This window comes from Tachysurus fulvidraco, chromosome 22 (assembly GCF_022655615.1).
Source record: "Tachysurus fulvidraco isolate hzauxx_2018 chromosome 22, HZAU_PFXX_2.0, whole genome shotgun sequence".
Classification (NCBI taxonomy): domain Eukaryota; kingdom Metazoa; phylum Chordata; class Actinopteri; order Siluriformes; family Bagridae; genus Tachysurus; species Tachysurus fulvidraco.
The window spans coordinates 4,380,208-4,390,679 of record NC_062539.1 but is presented as its reverse complement, the minus strand read 5'-3'; the positions used below and the strand labels follow the sequence as shown (position 1 = coordinate 4,390,679).

Here is a 10,472-nt window from a genome sequence, read left to right as displayed (position 1 = left end):
CTACTTCTCGTCTTCACTGGTTTTCTGGTTCTGAGCTATTAATCACTCATGCCAAGTCCACCATCAGCACCATAAACGCTTCTGACATGTCAGAGGAACAAAATACCACACTTTTTTGGAATGCCTCGTGGAATTATAACGTAATATTAGAACAGAAATATCATAATTAATTAATTAGGCATCAATACACTTCCAATCAAGTTCATTCCTTTGGAGTAAAAGATCAAATCTTTCATTTATTTATATTTTTTTATTACTCTTAAATATGCCATTACTTTTTTCTTGACACTTTATTGCCATGAAAATCCGATATGCATTAAAACAGTATTGTTGAGAGATTAGAAAAATGCACGATTTTCTCTGCACACGTCACCTACACAGAAAAAGCTCAAGCGTTACTCAAACCTCTGACCAAATCAAATACCAGAGGATTAACTGTAACTCTGTAGGAGCTGTGTTAGAGGTGTAGGATTTCAGTCCACAGGAAGTGATTTAACACTTGGTTAAGCCCTGAAAAAAAGAGAACCAGATCAAAAACAGTTACTCCAGAATGTCACTGAACATCTTTCTCTTCTTCGATTCTCCCGTCTGAAGCTCCATCCAGGCACCGCGTCTCTTCTGGAAGTGTGCGAGGCTGAATTTTGCCCAGACGTGCCGTGCAAACTGATCTGAGCGCAGCTGAGACTCGCTGGAGACTGAGGGAAAAAAAAAAACATATACACGGATCATTACGGTTTATTTACTTATCTACTGTGTTACACGTGTAAACTGAAAGATGCTGCTTTTTATTGCCATAAAGCTTTAAACAACATTAAAGATCGAACAATTAATCGAGCTTAAAGGAGGAAAAAATACTAAGGAATTAAGAGTGTGTGGTCTGATGCGGCGTGATGGAAAGCACAGTCACTGTTATCACCCCAAAGGTGAAAAATGTCCTACGTCCTAAAACAGCAAGTCTTTTCCTGCTATTAGTCCATAAGCACAATGCCAATTTATTTAAAAAAAACAACAAAAAAAAAACAAAAAAAAAAAAACCAACAGATTTTCATCATTTTTATCTGGTTACAGTTACAGTCAATGTCTATGAAACAATCTGTATACATTTATAAAAAGGAATAAAAAAAATTATAGGAACGGAGAGACGTGGCTTGGTAAAAAACAACAACAACAACAACAAAAAAAAAACACACAACTGCTAACTGACACTATAATGCTTTGTTCCCTTTATACATCATGCGTAACTGCAGACACACATTATTAATTAAAAAATGACACTTGGCTTTTTAACCCATTTCCGGTTATGTTTAACGTTGAGAAACATCCAGGAGTCGAGACAGCTCGTTATCGCTTACCTTATACAGTAGCAGCTATAAACCTTACTAACCTTACTTTATTTTTCCTCTCTGGAAGTTAAGACAAAACAACGCAGCTCGTCAACACCAGATTTCTCGTACGTCTTCTAAAGTCACCTCAAAATGTATTTAACATTACGTTGTCTTTAGCAGGATTGTGAGAATAGTGAAAAGTTTGCTATATTCTTTTCATCAGAAAAACTGATCTAGTGTTGAAAAAATACATCGAATAAATACATTTTACTTCAGCCACTAATCCTAATATTCACCATATAAATTATAGTTACTCTTCTTTGTATCATTGTATGTTTTTAATTTTAATTTGAATAATCTGACATTACGTGACATCGTCAAGTGTAATTGGGATTAATTGCGCTTTTTATGGCCCATGACAACCTTATAAAAACTGGCACGCTTTCTGAGACTGTTACTGTGACTAAGTACAAATTGTTAAACATCTGTAACAATAAAAAAGATGATGAAGTTAAGGTGCATCTGTGTAACAGGATTTCTGTTTTCTTTTTACAAGTGATTTAAACTGTGCTTTTCTGGTAATACATTATATAGAATGACAGTAGTTCACTTTGAAGAGATTAGACTTGAAGAGAACATGTTTGCTTAGCTCACCCAGCTGCTCTGCGATGCTCTGCCTCTGACTGATGGTGGCGCTGCTCCACACGGCCTCCAAAAGCCGACTGCCGTATTTGGAGCAGGCCAGCGGAGTATAGAGACCCTGAGTAGGTGAGACAGAAACCAGACATATAAGATGTTTAAATCACTGACAACACTATCAAAGTCCGTGCGCTATTGCTGTCTCACCTCAAGCTTCCTCAGGATCTTTCCTTTTCCTTTGTCACTGGAGAGTGTGATGAGGGCTTGAAGGGCATGGCTGCCTGTCTGCTCTGTGCCCAGGCTCAGCAGCTCGGCTGTGCTCAGGCTGTGCAGACTGTTCATCAGGATGGAGCGGTCTTTAAACCGGGCCAGCGCTTGGACCAGGCGCGAGCCGTGGTAGCAGATGGAAAGGGGGCGCTGCGGAGAAGAAACACTGTCCTATCACACCGTCTTAATCTCAAGGCCAGCTGCTGAAAAACAGGTGCGTGTCTGCAAACACACTGTTCCAGCAACATGGGTCTTCAACAAAACACAGGCAACAATTACATTCTGCTCCAATCTGTGAAGGGAGATGATGGGAGTCTCTAAACCACAAAAAAACACACACACAAGACCAACAACCATCACGATGCTGAGTGCGATGGCCCTTATTTTCTTTTTTAAAGAAATAAAACATAGCAAGGAGTGTGTTTAACGTTAACATTATGGAACCTCTGATGAACAATTCCTGCTAACAGTTATACATTATATAAAAGCTGTTCTACAGCAGCCCATATAGTTGCATGTTTTTTTTTGATTATCCAAATAGATTTTTCGAGAATTATATATAATAAAATCTTACAGAAAAAAAAAATCAAATATCAAACGTTTCTCAGGCAACGTGAACTATTCAGGACATTCAGCCTTGGATCTGAATATGCTCTTATACAATCTATTAAGTTGTAGATTTTTTATGCTGAGTCAAATAAATAATAACTGTTTCCTGGAAGTGAACTCAGACTCCTGAATCCAACAGCAGCAAAAGTCAAAGCGTGTGTGTGTGTTTTTTTTTTTTTGGTGATTGACATTTGTTGCAGGTTCTCAATAAAAGCTGTTTAAGCTGTGTGTGGTGTGTGCTACCTGAGGGACAGCATCGCCCTCTGCTGCCTCTGGGTTGTAGTACACCTCGTATGTCAGTAAGGACAGGAAGAGAGGGAGACAGGTGAGAAGACGTGTGGAGGGCTCATTGCAGTGAAAAGCCTGTGAGGAAATCCGGTTAATTCTGTTTAATGCAGGAACACAGACATTTACTGAATTTACTAAACACCACGGCTGCAGCGTGGTCTGAGTTAGAGGGATGAACTCTTAACATTAGATTCATAATATTCCTTGCTCATAAAGCTAGTGCATTAAAATAAAACCAAATTAAATAAATAAATGGGTATTTAACTTTTTTGTAACTATAAATTAAATATAGAACAAAGTTCCTATACAAAATAGTAATAATATTTAAAACTATTTTAATAAAACAACTGAAAATATTTTATATACACTATTTAAATAATAATAATAATAAGTCATTTATTATTTTAGCCAGTTTTTACCCAAACATAAACAAATTTTAACATCAAAAATAATAAAAAGAAAATAATTTAGCACTTTTAAGAAAAGCTCATTATTCCCAAGGAAAAACACACATAAGCCCCTCCACATGTAATGAATATGCAAATTAGGAACTCCGCCCAAGCCCAATGATGCCTCGCCCACTTCACTGTGGTAAAACCTGAAAGACTCTCTTCTTCTGCACATCAGATTAATTTTCTACTTCTTTAAGTTTGCACACTTGAATAAATTTCATAGAAAGAATTAAATCTTTTTTTATAATGTTTCAACTAGAAGTAAAATAAGTGTAAAATATATACAGGTAATAAAATATAAACATGTAAATAGTCTTAAGAGTGACACAGTAATTGGGTTTCACCTCTAGGAGGTGCTGCAGCATGCTAGCCTGTCTCTCCTCTCTGTGTATGCAGCTCTCCACTAGCTGCACTACGACCCCCATGTGGCCTGCCGCAAGGATCGCCTCGAACCCGGGCACCAACTCGTCAAACACCTTCAGGAACTGACATAGAAACAGATAGTGGAGAGCATTAGAAGAGAAGTGATATTAAAAACAATGTTCTTGTGTCATGGTGATGTGCTGACATTACACACCAGTTTGTAATTGACCGACGCTGCTATCAAAGACTGGACGGTGTAGTTTGCAAATGGGTGAAGCGCCAGAGGAATGAGCTGGTCCTTCAGGTGGTTCTTGTAGGTGTCTCGGAGCAAAGATTTCTGGGAGAACTGAAATAAGACCTGGATGAGTCGACTGCATGACTGGTCCTTCAGAAACACCAAGAGAGGGCTAGAGAGTGAGAGTGAGAGAGAGAGAGAGAGAGAGAGAGAGAGAGAGAGAGAGAGAGAGAGAGAGAAGATTCCTTATCACTCATGTGGCATCCACCTGTCCATTCATCCATCTATAGTCTCATCACTCTTCCTAAACCTACCTACCAATAAGCAGTGTCCATGCTTAACATCCATCTACCACATTGATCCATCTACTAATCATAGCACTCATCATCCAGCTCATACATTCTCACTTTCTTCTACGTGTACACTTCATTCATACATCAACCCATAGGTTTTCTATCCAAATTTCACAATCCAATTTGTCTGTCGTAAAAACCCATCTATACGATCATACGTTCATCCAGTTATCAGCCAAAAACTCTAAACCCATTCCATCTTTCCATCTATTAATCCAATCGTATTCAATCGACATCCATCTAAGTTTCCCCTATATACAGATGTCCCCAATTTATCTGTCCAGTCTTATCTTTCCATCATCTATCCATAAGTACCATGCTGCCACCTCTTCCATCCACCAGTCCCATATATCCACACCATCCATCCTTCTTAAATATAAACGGTCTCCATTCATGATATACATCCATCTACGCATGTCGCATTCATTCATCCATCCATCCTGACCTGACTCCAGGAGCTGAGCTCAGAGATGTCAGGTATCCCATGATGCCCTTGTTCAGTTTTTTGGCAAGAATAGGTCTCTTCCTGTGGCAGATGGTCAGTAAGGTCTGGAGGACGGTGCTGGCAGTGGGATTGGTGGCACAAACTGTGAAAACAAGAAAAGAACAGGGGAAAAAATCATGGTTGTGAGATCTTTTCTAACTGGATGATAAACTGATTTTCTGGGTTAAAGATCTGAGTGCATAGATTTTGACTTTAATGTCTAATCATCTTTGTAAGTGATTTCTGTTTGCCACAAAATGTATATTGTTTTACACAAACATTTCTATGGCACTCACCATTAACATTTTCCATCAGAGACTCTGAAAGGTACTTGAGCTCCCACCAGAATGAAGTTGGTGCTTCAAAGTCTATCAGCTCAGGTTCTGCTTTCTTCTGCTTTTTAGCTATGAGGACAAAAAACCCAAAAGGACATCCATCTTTAATTACATGCTTTAGATCAGTGCTCACCTATCCAATCATGGTGTAACGGAAACTCAAGGAAAAGCTGACCTTTTGTGCAAATCTGAACTTGGACTTGGTCAATGGTCAATATCACAAATAGGCTTCAGTTTAAACAGTGACCTAGAAACAGTGCAGAATCTTGAAGATTCAAGACACTGAACATTTTGTATCTGTAACATTTTTGCACCATAAAAATGACTGTGTAGTTAAAAAGTGGTCTCAGATTTTTGGACCCCACCATATCTCCAATTCACAATGCAACAAATCAACATATAAAAACTGATACTTTGCTATGAAATGGTTGATTATACCGTACAAATCTTGTTACAAATAAACCAGAAGTACACATAAATGTTAACGGTAGACTCTGCTCTCCCACCTGGATGTGCATCGGACTGTTCTGCAGTCGAACATCCAGCGAGCACATGTATAAGTGTTCGAAGCACATGAGATCCGTGAGGGTCTTTGATGAAGTCTACGAGATTCTCTCTCACCACTCGGCACAGAGTTATGGCCTGATCCTCGAGCGTCCCGCGGTTTTCTGTTTCCTCAGGTTCATTCCCTGAGCTGCTCTTCTCTTCAGAGATACTGTCCTCTAAAAAGAAAGATATGTCCCAATTTGTATACTTACACAAAATTCTACACCACATGCAGTATAAACAACAGAGAATGTGTTCACACTGAAGGAGGAGTATAAGATGCACTTATTTAGCTTTGCTAACATTGAGAAAGAGGGTAAGAGGTAACAGGTGCTGATGCTGGATGAGAAAATAAACTTCAAGCTGGCTGACGACACTCCGGTGGATAAGATGTCTTACAAATGTCTTTTAAATTAGCCAGTGTCATGTTTCATCATTTTAAAATTCGGCTAAAACTAGCAGCGTTGCATTACATGAATTTGACATTACTTGTACATATGTATAAGTTGAATCTAATCTAATCTAATTTGCCATCGACTGCCAATATGACCCTTTATACACTAGATGCTAGAGTACATAGAAGATAATGTAAATGCGGTGTGTCATTTCGGACACTGCTAAAATTTATTAGTGTGATCTGGGTAAACAAAGAATAGTGATTAATCAGGGTCATAGAAATAACAATGCCCTCGTATCGCTTGTTGTTATCGTGCACTGAGAAGAGATACAGCATTAAGTGTAATTCTTACCTGTCCACTTGGCCATTTGCTTGATAGCACTTTCTATCACATGACCTCCACATCTGTCACACGATACCCTTTTAAACTCCGACCCCGTTTCACCACCCAGTTCGGCCAGAACCTCCGTCACCTGTTTGAGGCTGGCCAAAGACAGAAGCTTCTGGAGAGCCAGACTGCCCGTCATATCTGTAGCGACAAGGCCAGCTTGTCCCTTCACCTCAGAGAGAACGTTTTCGACAAAGAGATCTGAAGGAAAGAACATTTTATTAACTGCAGTTGACTGATATTAGATTTAGTCATAAATCTAGAAGTAAGATCTGGAATCACATATTGCAGGAACAATCCAAGAGACTTTTTATTATACCGGCGCCTGTAGGTTAAGTCATGACCTCGGCTTTACCTCGCTCTTCATCGTCTGTGAATCCTTCACTCAGTCTCTCACTCACACGACGAAAATAACCCACAGTCATCGCATCCAGACGCTTCCTCTTTCCCCCTTCCTCATCAAGGCTGTTGTTTACTCCTCCTTTACTCCGATCAGGCTTCTTATTCATCCTCTTCTGCCCTTTTTCACCAACATGCTTCTGCCCTTTTGCTCCCATCTTCTCCAACATCACTCTTTTCAGTGTCTCACAGTAAGCAAACAAAACGTGTATTCAGTCACACTGACGTTTCCTTTAGTGCTCTGAATTTGAAAGATAAATGCAAGCAATATTAATAAAGGGTTAGATTCATTTCCTTTAATACACAAATCAACATATCAGTGTTTATAAATCAACAAATGGCTGTTATTTATTTCAAAGTGCAATGTTTCACAAATCTGATCCACATGATCATAAAACGTTTTGCGTATATTTATTACATTAAATTTATTTATTGAATACAAATTCCTAAACGTTTAAAGACGTTAACAAGAACAAACATTATTTTACTGTTGTAGTTTCTGTCCTAAGTAAGTACATGTATATGTATGTATATGTATGTATAACTTATTAAACTGATAAGTGTAGCAGTACGTCTTTAGTAGCATTAGATACAGTAAATCATGTAAAAAAAAAAAGCTATTTACATAAACACAGAATGCGAACCTCAATGTTTTACATCCCTTTAAATCAGCTCACATGGTCAACGGAGAACACGGCGTCGCAGGGTGATGACGACACGTAGAGCGCGACGCGAAGCTAAACGTCATTACAGGCTTAAACTGATCGTTATAAACTATTTTTTAGTGAATTTTGTGTGTTTATCATTTATTAGTGAATTTATTTTTCTTTATTCTTTAAAAAAAAAAACTTTAAAGCCAAAGTTTGAATGTAATAAACACCACATAACCCATACTGTTTGTACAGTATTGAGTACAGTAACATTCAAAATGACTCGCACAACATTACATGATGAGTATGTTATAGTATTAACACAGTAATGAAATCATAATTACAGTCCAGAATCCATGAGGAAACTTTATTATAAAATGTCCAAAAGTGCACATCTGAAGTGCAACCACTAGAGGGAGCCCTCGTATTTGCTTCATACCTTCTATTATAGCAAGAATATTTGTTTGCTGTTTCAGAACAACAGTTAAAAACAGTCAACAGTTAAAACAGTCACCTGAACATCTCCTGAGACTTACATGATCACACATTGTACATTTACATTTCCAGCATATGGCAGACGCTCTTTTCCAGAGTGACATACAAAAATACAGGGCTTTGTGTGTGTGTGTGTGTGTGTGTGTGTGTGTGTGTGTGTGTGTGTGTGTGTGTGTGTGTGTGTGTGTGTGTGTGTGTGTGTGTGTGTGTGTGTGTGTGTTTTATTTAAAAAAAAGGGGGTAAGTACTAGTTCAAGTCTTTCAGGAAGATGTAGGTCTTCAGCATTGAAGATGATTCGACTGTTCGGACATCTAGGGGAAGTTCATTCCACCACCTCGGTGCTCTATACTCTACACACACAGTTCAATCTAACGAGCTTTCAAGACAGAGGCTGATCTGTTCAAACTGGTAGACCATACAAGTTCTTTTTCAGCTACCTAATTTCTTAACTGATTTGATCAATAAATGTTGCATGTTGGTTTTCCAACTGCCTTACTGCTGTGTTTATTTTCTTCCGTTAAATATTAGTTGTCGACGATGCAATAGCAGTAATTATGGTAATTCAGAAAAGTTTTTCTTTCTACCAGCCCTTATCTGCAGCCACAGATGGTATTTCGGTTTGACCAACTCGCCCGTGTCTTCATAGCTGGTACTTTTTAAAAAAAGGAAATTTCCTCTTTAGTAATGACCATCAAATTATACCCTTTATCTGATCTCAAATTGTTCATATAAAGACATTGTTTATAATTCATTTCCAGGAGCCCTGACTGGCTGTGATATCAACAAGGAACGGTGACTCTAGATGTCTACATAATGTCTTTCATGACTTTATTTTCCACTGGCCAGTGGGTCACTGGGTGATCCTATCTGCTTCCAACATCTTGAGTGGCCACTTCCTTCACCAGCCAAATCTTTTTTTAAATAATACAGGAAACAATCATCACATTTCCAGACCCACCTCCTATCTTAACCTATATTTCTTACACCTTTAGTACAGTCATGTTACCAGTTTTATGCCGAGGATGTAACAACCATTATTCATATGGATCCTTCTACAATTTGACCTAAAGCTTACTATGTTATAATGATCAGACAAGCTTTACTCAAGTCAGATGTATTCTTTGTTAATTAAAAAATAAGACATTTTATTATTTATTAGGTTTGCACATATTGCACACTTCTACAGATTTTTTATTACCTAACTCCTGATTGCTCATTATAGTCATTTCTTTGTTTCACTTCCTGTGTTTTTTTCCCCTCTTTGGATCATGCTGTTTCTTCTTTTATAAAAATCTAAAATTTTGTAGATGTCTGAGTGAGAACATCATTTTTTTATGTAGAGCATTTAATTTCATTACTTTTGAGGGCATTTACTATGCTTTACAGACTCCCACACAGTGCAGTAGGTATATTTCATTAAATAATATGTGACAGCTGACACACACAGACAAGCAGCTTTACACTTTCTGGATAAAACACACACATGGATGTGAACCAATCTGTAGTGATTAATTGACTATAATGACTAGTCATTTGTAATCCAAATGAAAGGATGTGAAAAGAGCAGAGCTGGACAGTTGTCATCTCTTGACCCTCTGAACTTCTAGAAATGCCTGTTGTTGTGCAATAAAATAGAAAAAGCTAAATCGCAGAGCCGACTTGCAGTAAGAATGTGGAAATACCAGTGAATTGATGAAATACCAGTGAATTTTGTTTATTCTAATGCCCATGCACAGAACACCTCCCCACTTATAATACTGTATATGTACTGTACACACATCTTATCATAGAGATCATGTTTAAAATAAAAGCTACAGCATTGAGACATCTCTCACTTTGGTGATTTTATTTATTTACAATTATCACAGTCAAAGGGGTCTATCAGGTGCTACATATTTGGAAGGTTCTATGTAGAATCCCCTTTTTAGGGTTTTAATCAAAAACACTTTGTATTTGGTTAAATTGCGGTCAGTGATCCTTACCAAACGCAACAACTCCCCCATTATTGTTTCTTCTTTTTTCTTTGTGTGTGTGTGTGTGTGTGTGTGTGTGTGTGTGTGTGTGTGTGTGTGTGTGTGTGTGTGTGTGTGTGTGGTGGTGGTGGTGGGTTGTTATGGGTGGGGGGTGAGGGTGAGATGTCACGCTTGCCTGTCTTCAAAACTTGAGAGCCCTGAGTTATACACTGTACAGTAGTGTTTTGTTCTTCAGAGTTAAGTATTGAACCCTGTGGCTCTACAAAAAAAAAAA

General features: G+C 38.2%; 1 protein-coding gene and 1 long non-coding RNA gene across 4 annotated transcripts; one reads left to right on the top strand and one right to left on the bottom strand.

Moving 5' to 3' along the window:
• Window positions 1-205: 205 nt before the first annotated feature.
• LOC113645320 (nucleolar protein 9) lies at window positions 206-7,859 on the bottom strand. Of its 3 annotated transcripts, none has more exons than XM_027150855.2 (12): window positions 7,725-7,859; window positions 7,037-7,321; window positions 6,646-6,882; window positions 5,857-6,072; window positions 5,312-5,419; window positions 4,977-5,118; window positions 4,158-4,350; window positions 3,925-4,065; window positions 3,084-3,203; window positions 2,172-2,381; window positions 1,980-2,085; window positions 206-695 (listed from the first exon to the last, which is right to left on the bottom strand). In XM_027150855.2, exons 2-12 carry the CDS (start codon window positions 7,248-7,250, stop codon window positions 541-543), a joined length of 1,842 nt encoding a protein of 613 aa, XP_027006656.2. In that variant the 5' UTR covers window positions 7,251-7,321; window positions 7,725-7,859; the 3' UTR covers window positions 206-540. The 3 variants fall into 3 exon arrangements, with proteins under 3 accessions (XP_027006656.2, XP_027006657.2, XP_027006658.2); XM_027150856.2 differs by having other exon boundaries at window positions 7,706-7,816; XM_027150857.2 differs by having other exon boundaries at window positions 7,758-7,781.
• Window positions 7,860-8,397: 538 nt separating this feature from the next.
• LOC113645357 lies at window positions 8,398-10,008 on the top strand. Its single transcript, XR_003441205.2, has 3 exons — window positions 8,398-8,633; window positions 8,813-8,874; window positions 8,984-10,008. It is a non-coding gene; the product is annotated as an uncharacterized LOC113645357 (long non-coding RNA).
• The last annotated feature ends 464 nt before the right edge of the window (window positions 10,009-10,472 follow it).

Excerpts from the sequence above, each read along its gene's own strand:
- LOC113645320 (XM_027150855.2), bottom strand. The coding sequence starts at position 7,250 with ATGTTGGAGAAGATGGGAGCAAAAGGGCAGAAGCATGTTGGTGAAAAA. Across the intron at positions 5,119-5,311 it reads TCTGATGGAAAATGTTAATG|TTTGTGCCACCAATCCCACT; the intron begins GTGAGTGCCATA and ends TTGTTTTCACAG. Across the intron at positions 696-1,979 it reads GAGCATCGCAGAGCAGCTGG|TCTCCAGCGAGTCTCAGCTG; the intron begins GTGAGCTAAGCA and ends TTTTTCCCTCAG.